General features: G+C 40.2%; 1 protein-coding gene across 2 annotated transcripts in view; it reads left to right on the forward strand.

Annotated features, from left to right (window-relative positions):
* LOC130924158 (uncharacterized) overlaps positions 1 to 27,294 on the forward strand; it is a 32,999-nt gene extending 5,705 nt beyond the window's left edge. The window contains exons 3-8 of one of the 2 annotated variants that reach the window (XM_057850540.1): positions 2,324 to 2,437; positions 2,602 to 2,763; positions 9,231 to 9,338; positions 23,014 to 23,121; positions 26,904 to 26,994; positions 27,100 to 27,294. In XM_057850540.1, the coding sequence (XP_057706523.1) occupies positions 2,324 to 2,437; positions 2,602 to 2,763; positions 9,231 to 9,338; positions 23,014 to 23,121; positions 26,904 to 26,994; positions 27,100 to 27,139 (623 nt within the window). In that variant the 3' untranslated portion in view covers positions 27,140 to 27,294. The remainder of the gene's footprint in view (positions 1 to 2,323; positions 2,438 to 2,601; positions 2,764 to 9,230; positions 9,339 to 23,013; positions 23,122 to 26,903; positions 26,995 to 27,099) is intronic. The other variant, XM_057850541.1, reaches the window with a different exon arrangement.
* The last annotated feature ends 115 nt before the right edge of the window (positions 27,295 to 27,409 follow it).

A 27,409-nucleotide genomic window follows, 5' to 3' on the forward strand; every position in this document is an offset into this window, starting at 1 on the left:
GCTAACTTCAGCGAGGTTGCCAGTCAGATGCAGTTTCTCGTGTTGAACTCGAAGGCGTACAGCAGTGACGTAATGTAACAGCCCAGCCCGTGTGTTTGGCTGTTTAAGAGGTAGACGTCTGATTGGCTGCAGACGGGCTCCGTTTAGAAAAAATGCAAGTGTGTTTCTGGGCTGCGCGAAAGGAGTCTCAAAAAGGTCAACACACTCGTGAGTGGGAATTTAACATTAAAAGCACGTTATAAATGCGCGTAAGACAATTCACACACACATTTGATAAATGTGTGTGTGAAAGAAGAAAGAAGAAAATAAAGCAAAACAGGAGAGGGGAAGAGGATATGACAAAGTACTTCACAAAGGAAGGTTGGTGTTTTGTGGCAGCGTTGTGCTGAAAATTAACCTGTTATCTTAGCCCACTCCAGCCCCATCTGGAACCTCATGATGTCTATTACAAAGCTCCGAAGCCAGGTCCCAGCTCACTCCATAAGAAATATGGGATTTTCCCGGCCTCAATGAGCGACATTCACCTATTCTAAAACATGAATTCCAAATAATGACTGCATTTTTTGGTAACCTACAGATGTTGAAAGTTGGTGCGGAAATTTTCTTTTTTAATATCGGCATGAATCCAGTTTGTCTAGAATTTATTGAATTTAGTTTGTCATCAATTGAATTTAGTTTGTTTGACCTCGCTTCGGAGCTGTAGCCTGTAGTGGAGATCGTGAGTTTCCAGATGGGGCTAAGCCTACTCCATAATGAAACACTGTAATTGTTTGCTAGCTAGTGTTTGCTCCACTTTTTGCTTACATTTAATCAGTACAGCAGGCAAACCCTTAGCAAGCTCTTCATACTAAAACAGTTGTCTCTACCTTTGCCTAAGCCTGTCGCAATATGCAATAATTCCATTTATCGCGCGATAAATAAAAATGAAGGCGGTAATTTTTCCTCTGCGATTTATCGCCTCGCGTGCACGTGTTTGTGCGCGTGCGGCAGACGTGCTGTTAAAAGTTCGGATTCCTCGTTACCAACTGCGCAAAATGCATCTTCGTTCCAGGTCCGGCAAAAACTAGCGCCGGAGCCAATCGTTCCCATTATATCCCATTGACGTGTGGGCGCTCCCATCAGTAGTGACATTTCACGCAGGGCGGCACAATGCCGGATATTTACAACGAAGTCCTCCAAAACATTGTTACCGACTTGGCTGCTACGAACAACCTCGGTTTGACAACGAACAGCTGAATGAAATTAAGAGCGCTGTGCTTCAAACTTGTCCTGTTTATAAAAGTCGATTGTCATATGCTGGTGTTCTGTAGTAATGAGCAGACGTGACTTCAGCGGCGCTTGCTAACTTTTTTAATGCGCGCACACACTAAATATCATGAAATGGCAAACTAGATGTGCTACGTCCCATGCCATTGGCTATGTGAGCCCAGAGTGATTAGGGGACACGAAATCCATATCCTACATCGATGAATTCTAAACTGTCATGACTGAATGGAAGTTAAGAAGGCCAAATCAATCCATACCAGTGACTATAGATAATGTTGCAAATGTTGTTAATTCAGTACGTGACACAGATGGATTCGGACCACAAATAGGATGTCTTGCTCATGTAGTAAACCTAGCTGCTAAGAAAGCTGTAGCAATCAACAGTGTGCCCTGCCTCACTTTACAAACCGTAAAGATTGTTCTCAGCACTTTTATACAACATTTTTTCAGATCAGTAAGAAGTAAGCACATATATATTATGCACTAAAATGCATGTTTATATGATGGCAATTTAATTTTTGCTCGTTAGCAAAAAAAAAACCCAAAAAAACAACAACAACAAAAAGAAACAAAAAATACAATCGTTATTTTTTTTTTTTTTACAGAGCATTAAATGTATTGAATTGGATCGAAAACCGTGTCCCCCGTATCAAAAATCGTACCGAATTGTTACTTAACTGTATTGTTGCATCCCTATGGAACACCATTGCAGAAGCTATGACGGGAAAAGTTTTCATTTGCCTAAATGCTTAAGTTATTTAGTGCAATTTTTTTTTTTTTTACACATTTTATTCTGTGTTTCTGTGCGGTATCAATATTGTTGTTTTTTACTTAAGAGGTATGGTCTATTGTTTTTAGCTGTGATTTCTTTAAAAGTATTTTTGAATTCAAGAGTAAATATTTATCGCATTAACATGGGTGTACTTGATCTATTAATATATACTGTATTCTCACTGTTTTATTGTAAATTGATTTTAAAAAAATGGGGGGGGGAGCAATAATATCGCAATAATTTATGAGAATAATTATCGCACACTAAAATTTGTTATCGCGACAGACCTACCCTTGCCTGTTGTAACAGGCACAACTCCTCTTGCTGCGTCTGGCTCAGCAGCCGTGTCTCCTGACCCCTTGTATGAGGCAGCCTCATCTTTACTCCCAACTGAAGGAGGTGAGGAATTCATTCGAACACTGCCACACCACACATAAAATATGTGGGTAAACCCCTTATCTATACAGCTGTGAGAGAATATGTATATTAAGAATAATATATCATAGAATATATAGAATAATATAGAAGATATTGTTATATGTGTCATTGTATGTACACTACAGAGCCAACACCATCTTCACTTTTGTCAGGGAGGAGTGTAGAGAGCCAAAAAGACATTGCTACTGGCACTGGCTCCACAGATGGGGAAAATAACAGACGTGAGACCCCAGAAAGAGACAGAGAAATGGAGGATGCAGCAGATAATTTTCTGTCGGAGGACCCAGGTATATGGCCTGCAAACATAACCAATAGAGACAGGGTGACAATTGTCAGGAAATTGGCCACATGAGAGGAGGACTTCGAAATGCCACAGGATTCAGAGGGAAAAACATTCCCAGAATTATTGCATTATACTATGGCAGTCAATGGAAGAGAAAAGGTGAAGAGAGACTGGGTCATCCATAGCAAATGTGCATTATATTAAATTAAATTACATTAAATGCATTATATTGCATCCCCTGTGTGCTGTTCTCCCATGAACAAAAACGATCGTCCCTTAATGCACTGATCAGTCAAAATGGATATAAAATATCCGATGTGAATTGGCGTGGTATGTATAATAAATTCCCAAACCATGAGACAAATAAAGTGCACAGATACTGCTATTTGAAGTGGAAGAATATGCAACAATCAGTAATGGCATTTAGTGGCATTGACTGTCTTTTGCAGAAGCTGATCCAAACAGAAGTTGAGAAAAACAGAGCTCTCTTGCGGCGAAACCTAGACGTAACCCTGCACTTGGCTTCAAGGAATTTACTTTTTAGGGGTAAAACAAAAGACCTAAACGACATCCACAATGGGAATTTTCTAGGCACACTAGAGCTCTTGTCTCATTACGATCCACTGCTGAAAGAACATTTACAAAAAAATCAGGGACAAAAAAAAAGGAACTAGGCTGACACATTATCTGAGCTCTGGCAGAAAGTTCTACAATGCATTGAGGAGAGGAATATGATTCTTCAGTCTGGTAACATCTCCCTTGACACAGAGACAGCCAATATCAAAGCCTTAAAGGCGGAAATGCAGGCTCTTAGACATGAATGGGAATCTCTCTTGTCTGAGGCAAGACTGATTGCTACCCAAATGGACGTTGCACCTCAGTTTAGCAAGGAACACAGCCAATAGAGAAAAAGGAAGCGATTCCATGATGAGACCACTCAAGAGAAATGTACAGCTCAGGACAGTGCAGCAACAGTGTTTCAGAACACTGTTTTTTTTTACTGCCATGGACAGCAACATCAGTGACTTGGACACTAGGTTCTACACCTCTGCAAAGATCATAGAAGAATTTTATGCTGTTCTAAAAATTGGGCATATTAGTGAGGATAAAGTCAGTTCTGTGTGGCAACAACTAATCATGAAGTATTCCAGAGATCTTACACCACAGTTTTAAAAATGAAGTAAGACACCTGTACACCGTGTATACTGCTACTGTCCCCCCTAATTCGTCCTCTCTTGGACTCCTGAATGCACTTGGTAAGATGCAGCTGCAAAGCATATTTGGAGAAGTGTGCATCGGTTTACGTATATTTTGCACACTCCCTGTAACAGTTGCAGGTGGCGAGAGAGCTTTCAGTAAGCTAAAACTCTATTTGAGGTCCACTATGAGTTTGGACAGGCTTTCTAGTCTTGCCATGCTGTCCATTGAAAGTCAGTTGGCTAGGAAGCTAGACTTTAATGATTTGATTGGCGACTTTGCTAGCAAGAAGGCTCGGCGCTGGGCTCGTGGTGAGTAAGGCTGAGCAAGGGACCATGGATCATGCATTGACAGCTGTTAAATGTATGACTATTTTAGATCAATATACTTGCTACAGTATGGATACAAGGTCAAAAAATCTGCTGCTTGCTTTTTTTGTTATATCATTCTAAAGATGACGTTATTTCAATTGTGGTTAATGTATACTGTAGTATAGTTAAAACAAAAAATTTATTCTAAGCCATTTATTTTGGTATTTGCTTTGAGAATATTTCTAATAAAAATATATTTAGATTGCAAAATATGGCCTTCAGTACATTTCTTATAGATGATATCAGTCTCTTCATTATTGCTTTATACGCTGTATGTTTACATAAATATATTTTCATCTTAAATTAATGCAGAAAATGCATGGATTACAGTTTAAAATTCACCAGAATGCAGGAAATTACGTACTTGATACCAGTATTGTTAATAACGGCGTTAGAATATAACGGCGTCACTAACGGTGTTATTTTCTTCAGTAGTGAGTAATCTAATTAATTACTTTTCTCAACTTGGCAACGTCGTTACCGTTACTGAGGCGGGAAAGGCGTGCGTTACTATCCGTTACTATGTTGGTTGAATGACTTGAGAAGAGTCAGATGAACTCACGGAGACGAGAGAACAGAACAGGAGTGGGGAGGAGACAAGAAAGTTGTGACGGCGTTCCAAACGCCATGCCAGGTGGCTCCAATAATACTTGAATGTAGCCGATAGCCTACAAACTACGCCCACATAATGCTACGGTAGATATAACATAATATAGAACTAGATGCAAATGACAGATACGGCGGCATTAGCAACATGTATAAAGAACTAGATACGTTAGTAAACAGCCGCCATCTTAAAGCAGTAGACTTCTCAGGAAGGCTCTGTTGTAGAGGACCTTCCGAGCAAACCTAACTAAATTTTTATCTAAAATGCACCCAAATCGGTAAAACTTAACTTAAATCTATCTTTAAATGATGAAACAGTTACTTTGCCAAGTACAGTGCCTTGCAAAAGTATTCGGCCCCCTTGAACCTTGCAACCTTTCGCCACATTTCAGGCTTCAAACATAAAGATATAAAATTTTAATTTTTTGTCAAGAATCAACAACAAGTGGGACACAATCGTGAAGTGGAACAAAATTTATTGGATAATTTAAACTTTTTTAACAAATAAAAAACTGAAAAGTGGGGCGTGCAATATTATTATATTATATATATATATATATATATATATAATTATATATATATATATATTATATATTATAATACTTTATAGCGCCACCTTTTGCTCCAATTACAGCTGCAAGTCGCTTGGGGTATGTTTCTATCAGTTTTGCACATCGAGAGACTGACATTCTTGCCCAGTCTTCCTTGCAAAACAGCTCGAGCTCAGTGAGGTTGGATGGAGAGTGTTTGTGAACAGTAGTCTTCAGCTCTTTCCACAGATTCTCGATTGGATTCAGGTCTGGACTTTGACTTGGCCATTCTAACACCTGGATACGTTTATTTTTGAACCATTCCATTGTAGATTTGGCTTTATGTTTTGGATCATTGTCCTGTTGGAAGATAAATCTCCATCCCAGTCTCAGGTCTTGTGCAGATACCAACAGGTTTACTTCCAGAATGTTCCTGTATTTGGCTGCATCCATCTTCCCGTCAATTTTAACCATCTTCCCTGTCCCTGCTGAAGAAAAGCAGGCCCAAACCATGATGCTGCCACCACCATGTTTGACAGTGGGGATGGTGTGTTCAGGGTGATGAGCTGTGTTGCTTTTACGCCAAACATATCGTTTTGCATTGTGGCCAAAAAGTTCAATTTTGGTTTCATCTGACCAAAGCACCTTCTTCCACATGTTTGGTGTGTCTCCCAGGTGGCTTGTGGCAAACTTTAAACGAGACTTTTTATGGATATCTTTGAGAAATGGCTTTCTTCTTGCCACTCTTCCATAAAGGCCAGATTTGTGCAGTGTACGACTGATTGTTGTCCTATGGACAGACTCTCCCACCTCAGCTGTAGATCTCTGCAGTTCATCCAGAGTGATCAAGGGCCTCTTGGCTGCATCTCTGATCAGTTTTCTCCTTGTTTGAGAAGAAAGTTTGGAAGGACGGCCGGGTCTTGGTAGATTTGCAGTGGTCTGATGCTCCTTCCATTTCAATATGATGGCTTGCGCAGTGCTCCTTGAGATGTTTAAAGCTTGGGAAATCTTTTTGTATCCAAATACCGCTTTAAAATTCTCCACAACAGTATCTCGGACCTGCCTGGTGTGTTCCTTGGTTTACATAATGCTCTCTGCACTTTAAACAGAACCCTGAGACTATCACAGAGCAGGTGCATTTATACGGAGACTTGATTACACACAGGTGGATTCTATTTATCATCATCGGTCATTTAGGACAACATTGGATCATTCAGAGATCCTCACTGAACTTCTGGAGTGAGTGCTGCACTGAAAGTAAAGGGGCCGAATAATGTTGCATGCCCCACTTTTCAGTTTTGTATTTGTTAAAAAAGTTTAAATTATCCAATAAATGTTGTTCCACTTCACGATTGTGTCCCACTCGTTGTTGATTCTTGACAAAAAAATTAAATTTCATATCTTTATGTTTGAAGCCTGAAATGTGGCGAAACGTTGCAAGATTCAAGGGGGCCGAATACTTTTGCAAGGCACTGTAACTAATTACTCTCACATTGAGGTAACTGAGTTACTAACGCAATTACTTTTTGGGAGAAGTAATTTGTAACTGTAATTAATTACTTTTTTAAAGTAAGATTAATAACACTGGTTGATACTCTAAATGTGTGTGTGTGTGTCCCGGCACTGATGGTGGGGCCCAAAGTGATATCTTTTCATGGGGCCAAAAATCTCTGGCAGCGCCCCTGCATATGTGTTTATAAATCTCACAATGCGTGTGCGTGCGCCTGTGCACACGTCCACGTGTGTCACTGCGACAGCAGAACTGTTTCACCAAGCCTCTGCTTGGAAAAACACTGATGTAACCCACTTTTGCCACTAACGGTTAACAATCACTTTGGTTTTTAGGTTTCTGGTGCTAATGTGATGGGCCAAACGCTCGTTGCTTTCTGTTTGTTCTCATACAAGCATGCGTGCTATGCACGAGCTTAACAAATGCTGCAATTAGGCCTGGAGGTGGCAGTCGCAAGTAAAAAAAAAAAAAAGTGACAAATTCCGTATACAACCCCTAGCAAAAAGTATGGAATCACCAGTCTCGGACGAGCACTCGCTCAGACATTTTATCATGTAGAACAAACTCAGATAAAAAGCTTGAAAAAAGTTAATGAATTAGTTCAAAAGTGCAACTCTTTGGCATTCAGAAACACTAAAAGAAATGAATAATAAACATTGTGGTGGTCAGTAAATTATACTTTTATAGAGCAAGTGCAGGGAAATATATATGGAATCACTCCATTCTGAGGAAAAAAATATGGAATCATGAGAAAGAGAAGAAATAACAATCAAAACACATCTCTAGTATTTAGTAGCACCACCTCTGGCTTTTATGACAGCTTGCAGTCTCTGAGGCATGGACTTGATGAGTATTCTTCATCAATTTGGTGCCAACTCTCTTTGATTGCAGTTGCCAGATCATCCTTGCAGGCAGGCACGGATCTAGGTTTACCCACCAGAGTGGGCACTAAGAAATCTTGAGGGGGCATTTCCAATGCAGGCTTTTTTTTTTTAACCCTCTGCATTTTTCTGGGCTTGGGACCGGCGCAAGTAGGACACTGGCTTGTGTCCCGTTGAGGCTGCATTAATTTTTTGGGTGTTTATTGTTTTTTTTCTTTCATCTATCTACTTATTCTTGCAGTCGGTGTGATGTCATGATAACGTCATCTCGCATGGCAACGTGTCGCCATTTTGAGATGGGGGCACGCACAGGTAAACATCCGTAGACAAACTACAGTATGTCTGAAATTCATATTTTTCAGCTGTGTTTTGCGTCTTTTTTTCATAAAAACATCTTAAACATGACTTATTATTATCACGAGTCACTGACGACAGACACGAGGAAGCGATACAACTTAAAATTATAAAATATTGGCCTGCAAATCTGCCCACACAAAGTCGCAGCTGATAACTGGTTAAACAATCCAAAGGAATTGCCTGCAGTGGAGTTCGGAAAAATCTACAACTACCTCATAAAGTCACCCAGTAAGTTGACCTTTATCAATTACGTGGTAACGTGGTACTTGCCAAGACTCAAGAATCTGCATTGGACAAGGTGATGATGCTGGAACTTTTGTTTGGTGCTCTTTTACAAAGATTTACAAAGATGACTGCAAAAGATCAAAATTCCCCCAGTCCTTGATGATATGGGGCTGTATGTCATGCAAAGGCACTGAAGAGATGGCTGTGGTTAAATCTTCAATATATGCACAAGTTTACATTGACATTTTAGAGATGTACTAGACATTTTTACTAAAGAGTTTTGATTGTTATTTCTCTGTTTCTCATGATTCCATATTTTTTTCCTCAGAATGGAGTGATTCCATATATATTTTCCTGCACTTGCTCTATAAAAGTAACATTTACCGACCACCACAATGTTTTTTATTTTTATTCATTTCTTTTAGTGTTTCTGAATGCTAACGAGTCGCACTTTTAAACTAATTCATTATTTTTTCAAGCTTTTTGTCCGAGTTTGTTCTACATGATAAAATGTCTGAGTGAGTGCTTGTCCTAGACTGGTGATTTCATACTTTTTGCTAGGGGTTGTAGTACCTTTAAGGCATTGTTAAGATGATTATTGATATATTTTTGTAATGTAACAGAGCGTGGAACAAACGATTGGCATTACCTATTAGAAAATCTGTTGAATAACTTGGAAGTCCACTCATGTTACAGAATGGATTGTTTTTGACTTTGGATGTTACAGTATACTGTAAGATAATTTTAATCTTGCCAACTGAACTGTCTGTTAATCATCTTTTTTCATTTTCTAGGATTTGTATTTGTGAACTGCAGTTCAAATGGAACGCATATATCACAGTGGAGGCCTGTCAATGACACTATCTGCGATAAGCCAATTTATATACCCATCTCCTCTCAAAGTAAGGATTCTGATATGAAGTTATTTCTGCAAGAATGCTTTATGCTCATATGATGCTAGCTTAGATTAGATTATTTTATATTTAGCACCTACCAAATGACACACACGTATTTGAAGTAAATATGAATTACTACTGAATTTTGTATAAGTGACAGATACACTATGGAGCAACAACATTTTCGAAACGGAACTCTTTTGTAAAGTAAGGACCACTCTACACAGTACAAACAAACAAACAAACAAACAAACAAACAAACAAACAAACAAACAAACAAACAAACAAACAAACTACAAAACCCCAATGGAATATACACTAAAGTGCTGGCAGCTGTGGTACCAGAATTGTACCGTTAAACATACAGGGGAACTGTGAAATGTTCATTGTCAAATCATATAATATAATCAACCAATTACAATGAAAAGAACAGTATTTTAGTATTCTAGAATTTGAAACCAAGCTGTCACTCTTGAGGTCAGGTGTGCATACTAGAGCACAGTCTATCTTCTTTCATAATCTTCTACAGATGATTGGGGATCCATGCTGTGTTATTTTTATTTGTTATCCGTATTATGCCAAAAATATGACACAAAAATCATCATATTTAGACCAGAACACTATGACCCATATCTAAAGAGCATGAGTGCTCTCTAGTGGAGAAAAAAACAGTATTACTTCTGAATGCTATCATAGTCATGTGTTTATTGTTGCGACATTTCATCGGTGAAACAGGTAGCGCTACTGTCAGCATCTCTGGCAAAAATAAAGTCAATATAAAGAATAAAGAGGAAAAATGTAACAACTCTAGTGTATCCCAAAGAAGCGGATTACATTCCTCTCAAAAAGTTACTCAAGTAAATGTAACGGAGTAAACGTAAGTGTAACGGAGGTGACAAAGAGATACGGCGGCCGCAGTCCAGTTGGTAGCACAACTATGAATGAATATTAACGCAATCCATAAAGGAGTGTCATGTCATGGGCAGAGTTTGACTTTTGCGATGGGGGGGGGGGGGGGGGGGGGCAAAACATGTTGATGACCCTGAAATGCAGTGTTACGAACTCAGCAATAAAATTAACGTACAAGATACTCCCCAGTCCCCAGGTCACGAACGAGTTCCATTCCTACGCTGGCAACGTAACCTGAATTGCCGCGTAACTCGAAATCAACCCTTTAAAGGAATCCAAGGATAGAAAGACATGTAGTTCTTAGAACATAAATGCTAGTACTAGTTATACTAATTTGATATTAAAACCCCTCTTAATGTTTTCGTTTGAATAAAATTTGTAAAATTATTTTAACTAGTACATCGCCATTATTGTTGTGGAGTTCGCAGGGCGGTAACATGACATGGGCTCGCTACCGGATTCCACAGTGTCACTCGAGAACTACATAAACATGTGGTCGGTTCTGCCCCTCCAATTTGAACCCAAATGTAATACTAATGAAAAGGATAGCCCTGTCGATATTTCACAAAACGAGCAGCAAAGCAAAATGAACATCAAAAATGGGATGAGAGGAGTAGCTTACATGTGTCAAGTTCGCTAGTGACAGCTACAGTAGCACTCCTGCTCTATAGACCCTACCCACGTGACGTCACAAGTCCTTCCTCCTGACTGGTGGATTTTCCATTTGTCCGTCAACACATCATGTTTCCCTGTTACGGCTACGTACATTCCTCCTATTTACGACATGTTTTTCTGCTCGTTAACATTAATAATCAAAATGGTGAAGGCGTGTGTGGCGGTCGGTTGCAATAACAGAGAAGATAGACGGAGAAGACGGAGAGACTTGAAGTTCTACCGGATTCCGAGAGACCCGGAGAGAAGAGAGCGAGATGGGCTGCTGCAATTCGACGAGAAAACTGGGCTCCAAACGATTACCACAGATTATGTAGTGGTCATTTTATATCTGGTAAGATGCATTTAATATATATTTAGAGGGTTTTGGCCTGACAACCACAATTAAGATCATTGCTAGGCTAATCGCCGACAACATACACGTATGTATGTAGTGAGAGTGCTATCGCTAAACCATATAAACATTAAAAGCCCTAACTCCATTGACAAATTACATGAAATACATTAGACTTGACAGTGGATGTTAGCAATAACAAAAGATTTTGAATTGAAAATTTCGTAACTCACCTTTCCAAGCACAAGATAGATTCCTGCCGAATTTTCGTGGACGAGGACCTGTTTCACCCAACCAGCAAGGAAGTATTTATAAGCCTCCAAGCTCTTAAAGTTTTTCAAACTTTCGTGAGAATAGGCTGATTTTGTGTGGACAAGATAGTTGTACATATCAGGCTAGCTAGCAGATGTCAGGCAAATACGGCGGAGACAGCGGGTCGAAAAACATCGATTTAGGCATCAAATATGGATCTGGCGAATGGATAAACTGAAGCTTTTCCACATAACGCCTTTTATGCAACGCATCAAGTGAGTTTACGGCATCCGAAAGCACCGGGTCTTCTATGAAATGCATTATAAATTGCTCGATCAATTGAGACTATTGATAATACAGACACAAAATGACGGACAAGGGGGCGGAACCATACAGCGAGCACGTGATTTTGTGACGTCGGTGGGTAGGGTCTATTGCCGTAGCACAGTACTTCTCAAATAGTGGGGCGCGCCCCCCCAGGGGGGCGCAGAGCGATGCCAGGGGTGGCGCGTATGACCTCGGGGAACATGCTTTATTTTATTTATTTATGTTTTTTTTTTTTTTTTGCCGTACTAGAATAAAGTGTACTTGCACATCCACTCAGTGGGTGGCAGTGGCGCTCTCATTTTCAAAGTGCACGCAGTATTTTTGAAGTCAGCAAGAGCAAACGGAAGAGACTCATGAAGAGCTGGAGAGCTGTGCGCCGTTTTCGAAAGCCGTTTTCCGGCCGGACTCACGCAGCGACCCACTGTCTTCTCCGGTTCCCACTTGTCCGCCCGAGAAGTGCCATTTTCGGCTTGGGATCGTCACGACGACCGCCCTCACCTACGGTTCTCCCTCGGCCTCCGAGAATGCGCTTTTTTCGGGCCGTTTGCCTTTTGGCTTTGACATTTAATACAGTGGTAGACGAGGAAAGACCACTGTTTACTGTCTCTAAAAATGATTATAGCGGACAGCCGGAAGCCAAATCAATTAAGACGCCACTTAAAGACATTAGACCCCAATCTCATTGATAAGCCGCTTGGTTGTTTTTCAGCGAAAACGTGCCGAATATTGCCAACAATTGTCCCGCTTTGTCAGTGTTATATCAGTAAACCAGTGAGCACTGTTAGCATGCTCAGTGCAATATAACCCCACATCATTGCAAACTGTAGGTGATACTGTGCGAAAATAAAAACTGTCCTTCTGTCCAAAGACAGTCTTTTTTTTTTCTTCTATTCAGTTTTGTTTTTTCAGTCAAATTTTTTTGGCACATTGTCCTCATGAGTTAATGTTTCTAATCAATTTGAATTTGTTATTATTTACTGATTTTATTTTTCAATATCAAATGGTCAAAAATGTACCTTGAGTGTATTTTTACAGTTTGGATGTGACTTTTTTTTTTAAATTAAGTTTTTTTTTAAGTTAAGTCCTTTCTTTTACAGACGAAACAATGTTAATAAAGTTATACATTATAAGTTGATCCGTTATTTTCTCTAATAGAAAAAAATGGATACGATGTGAGGCAGAGGTGTACTTATAATAGTAATATTATAGACAAATGATACTATTTACAGTGGCGGCAGAGTTTGGGGGGGCGCGAAACATTTTCGTCTTCCTTGGGGGGGCATAACAGAAAATAATTGAGAAGCACTGCCGTAGCAGGAGTGATCCAACTTATTCCAATATAATTGTAATGTCTACAAAGTGTCATCCGCTTCGTAAAGTTACAATTCTTTATTTTGGGAACTTATACAACACACTGCTGCTGTGTGCCGCACCTCCGTAAGTCACGCGGTGCATTCAGGAACGCAAGCAAATACCCCCACTATAGTATCTAATTAACCAACCTGATTTGTTACGTTATTATGGAGATAGTTAGCATCCAGAGCTGTCGTGTGGATGGCATTAGTACACACACACAGCGGTATGATTATTATTTTTTTGCATCACCTTACCTTATTTTTGTCATGTAAATGTCCATGTCATCGATGATCATCCTGCCTGTGTCTCAATTTGTCAGATGTTGCTCCTGAGAGTCCGGAAGCTTGCCTAAAAACGAATAAAAAAATGTTTTAAACTTAGTTTGATTGCTGGCTATTTGCATCATTTTCTGCCCAACAGGTTATAATGACGCCTTATTTTGCACATTGAGATCCAAGAGGACTTATTTGTACTTAAAGCACAAGAGACACATTGTGAGCAAACGTGATTCTCTTTTCCACTCACCACACACTTTTGGCAACAATCAGGAAACGCCACAATGACCATGTTATTTTTTTCTTCATCGATAGTGTGACATATTTATGTCACACTGCTGTTGCCATAGTGTGCACTTCCTGTGGGCGTGGTATTACAGTATAAAAAGGAATCTCTGTTATGTCTCTGACATATATGATGAGAAGCACACTGAATAAAGAAGTGTTGTTCCATTCAAGTCTCGGCCTTACATGTACTTAGATCAGGGAAGTACATAACAAAAGTGGCGACGAGGACGTCTGGACCTGCGTCAGCTTGGACGTGCTGTTGTTGGAGTTTACTGCGGGTCGCGGTGCTCCTGGGGACAGACGGCGCCGACCTCAGCTTCCACGTCGTGACTTCGTGGGGAGGACGAGCGGAGTTTTCAAAAGGAGCTTGAAGGTGCTGTATAACCAGGCGCTACGGCGGGAGTTATCGGCTCTGTTGGTCTTTTTGATGAGCTTGTGGAACAGTGGAGCTCGTACACAGAGCGGTTCGGCTGTTTCGTGGAAGCTAACGAAATAGCGGAAGAGAAAGTGGTGCCCACGTTTTTGAGCGTTATTGGGCCAAAGACTTTCAATTTACTGAGAAACTTGCTTCAACCCGATAAACCTGGTAGTAAAACGTACAGGGAAATCGTGGAAACTCTTAATGGACATTTTTCACCGAAGCCCCTTGTGATAGCAGAAAGATTCCGATTTCACAGGAGAAATCAGGAAGAGGGGGAATCTGTCTCTATGTTCGTAGCGGCGCTGCGGAAGCTGGCTGAACATTGTGAGTTTGGTGATGTTTTAGAAGACACATTAAGAGACCAATTGGTATGTGGACTGAGAAATGAAGCAACACAAAAGAGGTTACTTTCAGAAAGTGGACTGACATTAAAGACAGCCTTTGATGTAAGTGTGGCTATGGAAATGGCTTCAAAGGAGGCTCAACAACTGAACATTACGAGCAGAATACACCAAGTGGCAAGTACCCAGAGCAATGTTGCTGGTCCCTGTTTTAGGTGCGGTAAAACAGGGCACCTTTCCTCCACCTGCTGGTGCAAAGAAATGAACTGTCATCATTGTGGGAAGAAGGGTCATGTTGAGCGTGCCTGTCGGAAAAAAACAAGCACAGACAAAGATAAGGAAATAAATGACAAGAAGAAAACAAAGAAATATGTCAAAGTGGTAGAGAGTGCCTCGACTTCCGAAGATGAAAGTGACGTGCACACCGTGCATGTAATGAGCGTGGACGGGAAGTCAGGGTGTTACTGGGTCACACCAAAGTTAGAGGCTCACCCAGTCAAAATGCAAATAGATACTGGATCACAGGCATCGCTTGTGTCTTACCAAGTCTATAAACAGTGTTTGAGACACCTTCCATTAAGACCGTCAGACACTGTGTTCAAAGCGTACACTGGACACAAAGTGCACATGAAAGGAATGACTGACATTACTGTGCAATGCAAGGATCAAACTGCTAAACTTCCAGTGGATTAAGACCGTCAGACACTGTGTTCAAAGCGTACACTGGACACAAAGTGCACATGAAAGGAATGACTGACATTACTTTGCAATGCAAGGATCAAACTGCTAAACTTCCAGTGTATGTCACAAAAGGGAATTTTGCTTCCATCATGGGACGACAGTGGATTAATGCACTTCATGTGAATTGGCTAGAGGTTCGGCAGCTGTCAGACGGTTCTTCACAACTACAAGTAATTCTGGACAAGAATGAAGAGGTTTTCCGTGAGGAATTGGGCAGCATGAAGGACATTACAGTGAAATTGCACATTAAACCAGGAAGCAAACCTGTGTTTATGAAGGCTAGGACTGTGCCGTATGCTATTCGTGACAAAGTCGAGGCTGACCTGGATGCATTGGTCAAAAGTGGTGTTTTGGAACTAGTCACCACCAGCGAATGGGCGACACCAATTGTGCCGGTTCCGAAAAAGAATGGCGGAATTCGCACATGTGGCGATTTTAAAGTGACTTTGAATCCGGTGCTTTGTGTGGAGCAGTACCCACTTCCATTGATCGATGATTTGTTTGCAGGTCTGAGCGGTGGTCAAAAATTCAGCAAAATTGACCTCAACCAAGCTTATCTGCAGATGCATGTGGATGAAGAATCACGGGAGTGGCTGACAATTAACACGCACAAGGGACTTTTCAGATATTGCAGATTACCTTTTGGCATCACATCTGCTCCTGCTCTGTTTCAAATGGGCTATGGATCAAATTTTGAGTGGATTGCCAGGAGTACAATGTTACTTGGATGACATTCTCTGCACCGGTGCCAACGACGAGGAGCATCTTCGCAACCTGGATGCTGTCTTAAAAAGGCTAAGGCAGTATGGTCTTCGAGTGCGCAAGGAAAAATGTGAATTTTTGAGACCATCGGTGGAGTATCTCGGCCATGTGATAGACCACGAAGGACTACACAAGGCTCCATCAAAGACAGAGGCAATTGTGGATGCACACGCCCCAGAAAATGTGAGTCAGCTTAGATCTTTTTTAGGTCTATTAAACTATTATGGACGGTTTATTCCCAATTTGGCATCACTTCTTAAACCATTGCATGAGCTGTTGTGCAAAGATGTAAAATGGAAATGGACGGCTGAGTGTAACAAAGCTTTTCGTAATGCGAAAACCGCCCTGATTTCATCAGAGGTTCTCACTCATTTCAACCCTTCATATCCAATACAGCTGGCATGTGATGCTTCACCCTATGGGGTGGGTGCTGTCATCTCCCATGTGTTCCCAAACGGAGATGAAAGACCAATTGCTTTCGCATCAAGACCACTTAACAAAGCCGAGTCAAACTATGCTCAATTGGAACGAGAAGCATTGAGCATTATTTTTGGTGTGAGGAAGTTCCACCAATATTTGTATGGAAGGAAGTTTACTCTGTTAACGGATCACAGACCGCTGACAATGATTTTGGGACCTCATGCAGGAATCCCTTCACTGGCTGCTGCACGTCTTCAGAGGTGAGGCCGCTTCCTGTCACCAAACATGAACCTACCTCAGTGGACATATTCTATTTCCGAAATGTTGAACATGCACCAATTTCAGCGTCGCAAGTGAAACGTGCAACTCGGAACGACCCCGATCTGTCAGTCGTCATGGACATGGTAATTAAAGGACATGCCAAGTGTGAGAATGCCGCTCTCAAACCTTTTTTGGATAGGAGATGGGAACTTTCTGTTCAATCGGGTTGTTTGCTGTGGGGGAGGAGAGTGATTGTGCCACAGTCATTGCGTGCTAAAATGCTTGCGCAACTGCATGCAGGTCACAGTTGTATTGTTAAAATGAAAGAAATGGCGAGAAGTTATTTTTGGTGGCCAGGATTAGATAAACAGATCGAAAAGACGGTAAAAACTTGCCAGAAGATTCACAACAATCCACCTGCAGCCCCACTTCATCCTTGGGATTTTCCTCAGGACCCTTGGCACCGCATTCACATTGACTTTGCGGGGCCTTTTGAAAATCGAATGTTTCTGGTTGCTGTCGATGCCCATAGTAAGTGGCCAGAGGTCGCTATCATGAAATCAACCACATCGGAAAAGGCAATTGAGAAGTTAGGGGAGATGTTTAGTCGTTTCGGAGCCCCTGCACAACTTGTCTCAGACAATGGGCCCCAATTTGTGTCAAAAGAAATGGGTGAATTCCTGCAAGCCAATGGGGTTCAACACATTAAGTCGGCTCCCTATCACCCGGCAACCAACGGCTTGGCAGAGAGGTTTGTGCAGACCCTCAAACATGCTCTCAAAGCATCACAAGGGCAAAGTACACTCCATCAGAGACTACACGAATTTCTCCTCAAATACCGAACATCTGTGCATGCAACTACCAAAGTATCGCCAGCGAGCCTCATGTTTTCTCGAGAGATACGAACTGGCATGGATCTTCTGAAACCACCAACCCTGAGCGAGATTGTTCAAATGGATCAACGGAAGCAAGTCAAGTACAGAGACCTGCATTCCAAGAACCGAGTTTTTGCACCTGGTGACCCTGCCACCATCATTGCTCAAACTGGGCCTGTTTCCTACACAGTTCAGACAGCTGATGGTGTTTGGCGTCGCCATGTGGATCAATTGTTGGGAACACCAGACACTACTCCAGAACTGTCTATTGATTGTGATGATGCTAGCAGTGTAATTATACCAGAAATGTCTAGCTTACCGGATGTGTCAGAAATACCAGAAATGTCTAGCTTACCGGATGTGTCAAACCCAAACAATCCTGCTGTAATTGTGTCTAATTCAACCAATGCACAAACAGAACCTGAACCGGTATCGGAACCTGTTTCCACAAGTGCAAAATCGGAAGTGACTGTTGAACGTCGTTATCCTACATGCGACAGGCGACCGCCTGATAGACTGGATTTATAAGTAATAAGTAATGAGGGAAAAACCGGTGGTATTTTTGTGTTATTTCTGGGACATGTTATGTAAGGGGGGAGGAGATGTGACATATTTATGTCACACTGCTGTTGCCATAGTGTGCACTTCCTGTGGGCGTGGTATTACAGTATAAAAAGGAATCTCTGTTATGTCTCTGACATATATGATGAGAAGCACACTGAATAAAGAAGTGTTGTTCCATTCAAGTCTCGGCCTTACATGTACTTAGATCAGGGAAGTAAATAACAGATAGTATGAGTATTGTTTATCGATCTATTAGCTGCAATCAGTAACTCAAGTCCTCAGATGAAAAGCAACAAATGGTCCGTGAATGCGGAAGCAAGGCTTGACCACAAATTAGACAACAAATGCAGAGGGGTTGCGTACAACCGTTTATTGAACACACACAAAAAACATGTGATCGCGAAATGGGAGACAATAGAAAAAACAACTGAGGGAAAACAGCGGCGAGAAGCCGTATTAGTAAGTTGAACAAAAATAGTGACCTCAAATAACTGCACATGGTAGAGGATTTAAATAACCAGGGCAGCAGGAATATGAAAAACCCCCGGCAAAGTCACTTATTGACCGGGAAGCAAGCTTCTGGACTCTTGGGAGCAACATCTTATAAACAGATGATCATCGAGGACGTGGACAGCGCCTTTAAGTATAAAAATAAGGTAAGGTGATGCAAAAAAATAATCAAACCGCTGTGTGGATGCTAACTATCTCCATAATAATATTGGAATAAGTTGGATCACACAATAGTTTACTGTGAAGATCTGCAAGCATTTTTTTCACATCACTCTCCTGCTACGTCACTAGAGCAGGAGCTGTCACTAGCGAACTTGACACATGTAAGCTACTCCTCTCATCCCATTTTTGATGTTCATTTTTCTTTTGCTGATCGTTTTGTGAAATATCGACAGGGCTATCCTTCTCATTAATATTACGTTCAGGTTCAAATTGGAAGGGCAGAACCGACCACATATTTATGTACTTCACAAGTGACACTGTGGAATCCGGCAGCGAGCCCATGTGACGTCACCGCCCTGCGATGTCAACAACGATAATGGCGACCTACTAGTTAATTTTTTGGCTTAAAATTATACAAATTTTATTAAAACGAAAACATTATGAGGGGTTGTAATATCAAATTATTATAACTTGTACTAACCTTTATCTGTTAAGAACAACATGTCTTTTTATCCAGGGTTTCCTTTAAGTACCCCTAAATACCCCCTAAATCTCAAAATTACTATCCAAAAAGTATAAAAGAAATGAGATTCTGTACTTACTATCAATGCTGAGAGGTGGCTGGATGAGACACTAGACCAGACATGTCCAAAGTCCGGCCCGGGGGCCAAATGCGGCCCGTGGTCAAATTTCATCCGGCCCCCAGCCTCTGTCATAAAATCAATAACATCTGGCCCGCACACAGACTTAATAAATTGGTCAGCAGTCCTGCAACCAGCATATGAAGTAGCTTACACACGAAATGCTGCTCCTCATTTACCCACTAAAAGGCAGCAGCACTTTAACCCTTTATTGCCAAATGTATCACATTTGATACACCTAAAATTTCATGATTTTCAGACTAATTTAGAATTTTGACATTTCTTTTTGAAAAAACCCCCCAACAAATTATGGATGTAAGTCAACACATGAATCAGCAGGTTCCATGAGTCTTGTTACCAAACAAGACACGCTCACATCTACGACAAGATTACAGGGAAGATAGGCAGAAAGAAATTGAAGCAACTTGAAGCTAGTTTAATTTTACAGCAGTCGTATTTTGCAAGAGCCGAAAGAGTTGAAAGAACGCCGCAAAGGCTAGTTGCGAGATTGTTGAAATTATTCATTAAAAAAATGATAAAGCAAATGTGACACACTGAATGGCTTGCTAATTTTTGCTTCAATATATTATTCTACGTGAAGGACGTCAGCCAAGGTCGGCCCCCCACATTTTTATCATGCCAAATCTGGCCCCCTTTGCAAAAAGTTTGGACACCCATGCACTAGACCATTCCAGAAAGCCCCGGAATTTAAACGGGTAGCCCTTATGTCTAAAAGCAATTTCCCTGGTCAACTGACACGGACATTATCTGAGTCACGTTCTAGTGTAATGTTTGGGACCTAACCTTGGCGCGGCATGTATCGTCATTTTCTCTCTTTTCACAGTAGAACGAAAAGCGGTTAACAAACATCGCAATCATCAACATGGCAAACTGGAAATAGCAGAATTAAAGTAGACAAATAACAAAATCAAATTGCTACTGGATCTTAGAGCCGAGGAAAGACAGTCCATCGTGCATCTATGGAAATGTGTGGTATATTTTATTGCCGATCCATACCAAAAATGATGTAATGTCCGGGTTATATAATCTGCGTATATACTGTATATGTATACAGTATATACTATATATATATATATATATATATATATATATATGTAGATGGCGGAAAACACTCAGGTGACTTGAAGTTCTGCTCTGAGACCCCTAATTTGGCCAACTTTCAAAATTGTCCGATATGCATGTGCAATACATCCTTGGAAAGCTTAAAATCTCAGTTTTCTGGGGGAAGAAAAATTTTGAACAGGAGGGCATTTTAAATATTTTTTTTTAAACAGCGAAAGCTTATCTGGAGGTGAGAGCATGAAAGAGCAGAATCAAAGACGCCATAACTTTAACGAGATATTATCGTGTACTTACCTTGTTTCGATCCAAAAACTCCATGTCGCATGAATCACTGAGTGTCAAGACACAGCTGTGAATTGCCACAACTGGATTTTTTGGGGGGATTTTATGGGTGAAACATGGTCATATAATAAGGGTCGCGATACAGAAATTGCAGACATCAAGGAGTGGTCGAGATTTTCATTTTCATATACTTACCCTTTTAAACGTTTATTTTTTTTTTTCCAATTTCTCTTTGTTTGGATCGATTATATATAATCTAAAATATCGTGAAAAATGTGACAGTAACAAAAAAAAAACAGTTAAGAGATAGTTATGAGGTAGATATCCGTGACTTTTATACTGACACCTTTTTCTTCCTAGTGACATAATTTGTTTAAATGTTTAAAATCTGCGAGTGAATAATTTTTTAAAGTCTTTTTTTTAAACGAAATATTAGACATCAATAAATGATTCTAAGCTGAAAATGACAGACATTTGGAATAATAAATATAACTAATTACCTTCTTTTTATGGCTGCGTTGAAACAAAAGCCGTTGCGCGGCGTCTGTAACTGGGGATGACGTATGGTCTTTGGTAAGGAGAGCGCTATATAAATCCAATGCATTATTATTATTAAAACCAGCAAGCATACTAACTATGACTATAACTATGTGAAATTGGAAACTATTCAGAAGTGGCCTTGACCATTTGTATTTATATGAATGGCAAACGATGAATATATTGAAGCTTATCGTCATAAGCGGATTTTAAGGAGGGGTCAGGGGGGCCAGCCCCCCCCAATTACATTGCATGTCATTGACTTTCCTATATATGATTTTCAAATTTAGAGTTTTCCGGTAAAAATACATCTAATAAAGTTGTAAAGCAATAAAACAAACAACAAAAACGAATGAAATGAACAAAAAAAAAAATCTTTTTATAAAATTGATTAAAAAGAAATACATTTTTCCAACAAATCATGTGACTAGCACCCATGACAGTCATTTGCTTTGCTTAGCCAAAACCACCCGAGGACCGAAGAGGCAAGATTGATATTTTCAAAGCTAAGCTTTCAAAAGCGACAACAACTACTGAGTAAGAATCAAGGATTGAAAATGTGGACCATGAAACGCTAGCGACCGTCAAAATGGTGAGCGGAGTTTCAATTTGCCCCACTAAAGACGCTAATTGTACAACAGAGCCACCACCGGTCTTGCCAATGTAGTTACCACCATCAGATATTGTATCCCCTGGAGCGCACACACAATATTTATCTTTTATGTCGACCTGAACAATTAAATGAAGCCATAAAAGAACCACAGTTATATATTTTGGACATAGACGTTTATTAAACTGGAGAAACTCCATACAGGACTTGAATTACAGTAATAACAGTTATAAGGCCATCCTATGAGTAAAACAGTAAAATATTGCCTTTTTTATGTTCAGTACGTATGTTACGTTATACGACAAAAAAATGGTTTTTTTGTTGTTTTTTTTTTGGATGGGCCATGTTTTAAAACCTTGTAGATAACTCCATCACCAAAACAGGGAAATCAAGCAAATCAGTGCAGCGCAATGCCTACGCCCAGGGGTTACAAATTTTGACTACATTGGCATGACACTGGCGGGCATACCATATTCAATCGATGATAATCTTAGCGAAAAGTGTAGCTGTCCTAAGCAGCCTGATTTAGAATTCCCCTCAAGAATGATGGGAAACAAAAAAAAAACGCTTACTTTCAACTTATTATTATGAATTATCTTGTAAGGTAATTGTTGACACTGCATTTCAAGGTCATCAACAAGTTGTGCCCCCCCTGCCCCAAAAGTCAAACTCCACCTATGCTTATCGTATCTTCAGCCAACTAAATAGAGTGCATTTACCCAAATTGTTCTGAATGAATGCACAGATTTATAGAAAAAAAGAACATATCAGAACAAATATCCATACGAACAGATAATTCAACAATTTCCAATAGCATTGCTGATGGTTTCTTACAGCCCCCTGGTATGGAATCACTGATATTGATTTACATAGTGATACCTTGCATGCATTTTACTATCCCACAGTTATGGCATTTTTGGGTGCAAATATATCCTAGCCGTTGTCATTTAGACTTTGTCTGCTCTGTTACAGCACTTGTTCCCAGGACAGATTCAATAAAAAAATAGACATATTAATATGATTTGTAATCTTTATTCTTATTATTTTTACCAAAATAGTTGTTGTGCTGATAAGTCGTAACAGCTGTGGGGCAGCGATCATTGTGTTAATGATTGGAGTGGTGATATTCTACACGCTGAAGAAAACGGAGAACAAGACACACGAAGGTAAAGAAAAATTGTTTATACATAAATTCCAGAATAAATTACGACACAAGTGTACTTTTGGGATCCACATAGTACTAGGTTTTACGCCTCACATTGCTGATTTGTGTTTGCTCTCTCTGACTCTCCCCACTCCATTTTCTTCTCAGTCATTGAGCCCTCCACATGGTGTCAACTGGTAAAACAATTATCTAATGATAGCACTACTATATTCATAGTTAGAATAGGCGAATGTATTTTTCGTCGTTGTTGTTTGTTCTTCTCTCTCCTTTTCTATTTTCCTTTCTGTCCCTCCATAACCCCTTCCTGCTTGCTGCTTTCTCCTAATATATGAAATACAATGAATAATCATCACAATGGGAGTATATCATACTCCCATGTGATACAACCCCTAGCAAAAAGTATGGAATCACCAGTGTCGGACGAGCACTCACGCAGACATTTTATGATGTAGAACAAACTCAGATAAAAAGCTTGAAAAAAATAATTAATTAGCTCAAAAATGGAACTCTTTAGCATTCAGAAACACTAAAAGAAATGAATAAAAACATTGTGGTGGTCAGTAAATGTTACTTTTATAGAGCAAGTGCAGGGAAATACAGGTATATATGGAATCACTCCATTCTGAGGAAAATAATATGGAATCATAAGAAACAAACAAAGAAATAACAATCAAAACACCTCTCTAGTATTTAGTATTTACCTTGTCCAATGCAGATTTTTGACTCTTGACACCTTGTCCAGTACAGATTCTTGACAACTTTTGTCTGGTGCTGTTCCAGTGAGATTTACAAAGAAAACCTCAAAATTCCCTCAGTCCTTGATGATATGGGGCTGCATGTCAGGCAGCAGCACTGGGGAGATCGCTGTGGTTAAATCTTCAATAAATGCACAAGTTTACATTGAAATTTTAGACAGCTTTCTTATCCCTTCAATTGAAAATATGTTTGTCATTTTCCAAGATGACAATGCATCACGCCACAGAGCTAAAATTGTCAAAGCATTCCATAGAGAAAGACTTATCCAGTCAATGTCATGGCCTGCAAATAGCCCAGATCTCAACCGCATTGAAAACCTGTGGTGGAAATGGAAAAAAAATGGTCCACAGCAAAACCCTGACCTGCAGGGATGATCTGGCGACTGCAATCAAAGAGAGTTGTGACCAAATTAATGAAGAATACTGATTAAGTCCATGCCTCAGAGACTGCAAGCTGTCATAAAAGCCAGAGGTGGTGCTACTAAATACTAGAGATGTGTTTTGATTGTTATTTCTTTGTTTGTTTCTCATGATTCCATATTTTTTTCCCTCAGAATGGATTGATTCCATATATATTTCCCTGCACTTGGTCTATAAAAGTAACATTTACTGACCACCACAATGTTTTTTATTCAATTCTTTTAGTGTTTCTGAATGCTAAAGAGTTGCACTTTGGAACGCATTCATTATTTTTTCAAGCTTTTTATCTGAGTTTGTCCTACATGATAAGAGTGAGTGCTCGTCCGAGACTGGTGATTCCATAGCTTTTCAGCCAAGAATTTTGCTTTCGGTACATCCCTAGTAAAAATCTATTGTACAGTACATTTTTAAACTGGAGCTGGGGAATTATCTCATCAAACCTTTGGACAGAAGCTCATATTTGCAAAAGTATCATTGTCTTCACCACTAAAAGGATCTACAGTACTTTTATGTTTATGTCAAGGGCGTAGGTTTGGTCTCAACTTTACTAGGGATGCAATAACAGCATAACCTGCATGTACACATTTTGTTGGGGTGGGACATTAATAAGACCAAACAGTTTGGGTGAATGGTAGGACTGCAACACTTTCCTGTGAAACACAGAATAGGACCTCTCTCTCTAAGCAGCTCACGTTTTGCTGGTTCTATAGTTTCCAGCAGAGTTTTCACAGTTTCTCACATTTCTCACAGTTTAATCAATGTTAACAGTAAAAAGTACATGCAGTAAAAGTACACTTCTCTCTAAGCAGCTTCCTACTCAAGTTTTGCAAGTTAGCAAGTTCATACAGTTTAATGTTTTGCTATCTCAGATGCAGGTTGGACTTTCAGTAGCAAAATAAGTGGCGTGTTCCCCACCTCCACAACATTGATGTCATTTTACATTTCTTACAGTGGCTGCTGCTGGTCGAAAAAACAATCTAATACCCCTACTCTTCGATGGGGATGGAGGAGGTGGCATGTTGACATGCATTATTGTCGGGGGTCAGAGTTCTCTGTGTGTGTGTGTGGGGGGGGGGGGGGGGGGATCTCTTGTCCTCAGCCTAGCTAACGTGCGTTTGAGGAAAAAAAAAAAAATGGACCGTTACATTAAGTAAGTGAATAAGGGTCTGAACATAATGAAAATAATTCACTTAATAATGGTTGGGTCAATTCTATCCTTACAACATATGGGAAGACAATCTAAATTACCTATACAGCTGAACAGACATTACTGACACTCTAAACAAAAAAGGACAAGACAAACACCTGCAGCTAAATGCTAAGAAAACAAAACACATGCACATTGGACAACAACAGACCCAACATCTGACGGTCAACGGAGAACAACTAGAGACGGTCGGAGACTTTAAATACTTGGGTTCAATTAAAAGTAACACAGCAGACTGCACGGAAGACATCAATAGACGAATCGGAAAAGCAAAAAGGAAAATGATCGAACTAAACAACATTTGGAAAGACAGAACATTAAGTAATGCCCTGAAACTCAAGATACTGAGGAGCCTCATTTTTCCAGTGATAACATACGGAGCAGAAGGATGGACCATCATACAGAAGGAGGAAAAGAAAATAGATGCGGCAGAAATGTGGTTTTACCGAAGATTACTCAGAATCAGCTAGAAAGAAAGAAAAACAAATTTAAGCATTCTCAAGGAACTAAACATCTAGCAGCAACTTCTACCAGCAATAATTGAAAAGAAAATGTCTTACTTTGGACATATAAGTAGGAACAGAAAGTGCAGCATGACGAGAGACATAATTCAAGGAACGGTGGAGGGTCGACGTAAAAGGGGAAGACCAAGAACGGCATACATGGACAACATCAAGAAATGGAGTAAAAGCACAATACAGGAAGCCTTTAGAAAGGCAGAGGGCAGAAAAACCCGGAGACAGTTAATAAAGGAGGCAGCACGGTCAGCAAGCGACAACGTCGACGCTGGATAGTGAGTGAGTGAGTGAGTGAGTGAGTGAGTGAGTGAGTGAGTAAGCTGAACTCATTATGTAAAGTACATAGGGTTGCTTAAAAGTTGGTTAGGACAATTTGAGCATCCTGAAAACTTAGTAGTGTTATGTCCCTACCATCCCTATGCAGTGGTACTAATCTATTTCTGTGCCACTATCTCTGTAGTTCAAAGAGACTAGGAATTAATTTATGTTAACGCACCACAAGGAGTAGATGCAACAGAGAAAAGAAAGAAAATGGCCAAAGAACATCATTTTTCCACGAACTAAGCCATACAAACAAGCATCCATTTCTATGTGTCTATGAGCGAAGAAAAAAAATCTGTCACATACGTGGTACATGAATACAACAGTTTCCGCATACAGCATCAAGCAGAAAAATGTAGAATACCAAAGCAGTCCTGCTACCTTAATTTCTTAATTCATTTTTCATATTTGTCAACTGTTTTGCTGAACCACTGTCTCGTGATCGGTGAGAAAATTGTAAGCACAAGTGCATTGGAGCCATATGTGGTGGTCCTAGCCCAGACTCCCCTCTACTTTGACTTTTATTATTGTGACCCTTCCTGTTTTCACATGTGGCATTAAGTTCAACCTTGGCAAGCCGGGTGTGGCACACTTGGGAGTGCACCTGCAGCTCATCATCAATCACCACTGCTTTTAAGGAGCGGCCTGGGCAGGTACCAGATGAATCTGCCTGTTACAAGCAGTACTTTGTTTGACTAAACCATCTTGACCTTTTTGGGAAATTTGATTTTTGATGCCTTGCCATTTTTTGCTCTCAGGACACCCACCCAGCAAAGCCCTCGAAGCCACCAGCCATAGACTCAACCATCACCCCCGCACCCCCTCAGCATCTTACCTTTGTTAGATAAAATCCCTTCACTCTACATCTGTTTCCCGGTCGCATTTTGTTCCACATCAGCTTTGCCTACCTTGCCTTTACACCATATTTCATTTCATATTTTAATGCATGCTCACATATGACTTTTTGGTACTTGTTGATGACATCAAAGATTTTTTTCACATTGTTCACGTTGTTTGAATGATACGACCATTGGAATAAGCTGATGAGGCTGCAATAAACATGATCTG

This window comes from Corythoichthys intestinalis, chromosome 11 (assembly GCF_030265065.1).
Source record: "Corythoichthys intestinalis isolate RoL2023-P3 chromosome 11, ASM3026506v1, whole genome shotgun sequence".
Classification (NCBI taxonomy): domain Eukaryota; kingdom Metazoa; phylum Chordata; class Actinopteri; order Syngnathiformes; family Syngnathidae; genus Corythoichthys; species Corythoichthys intestinalis.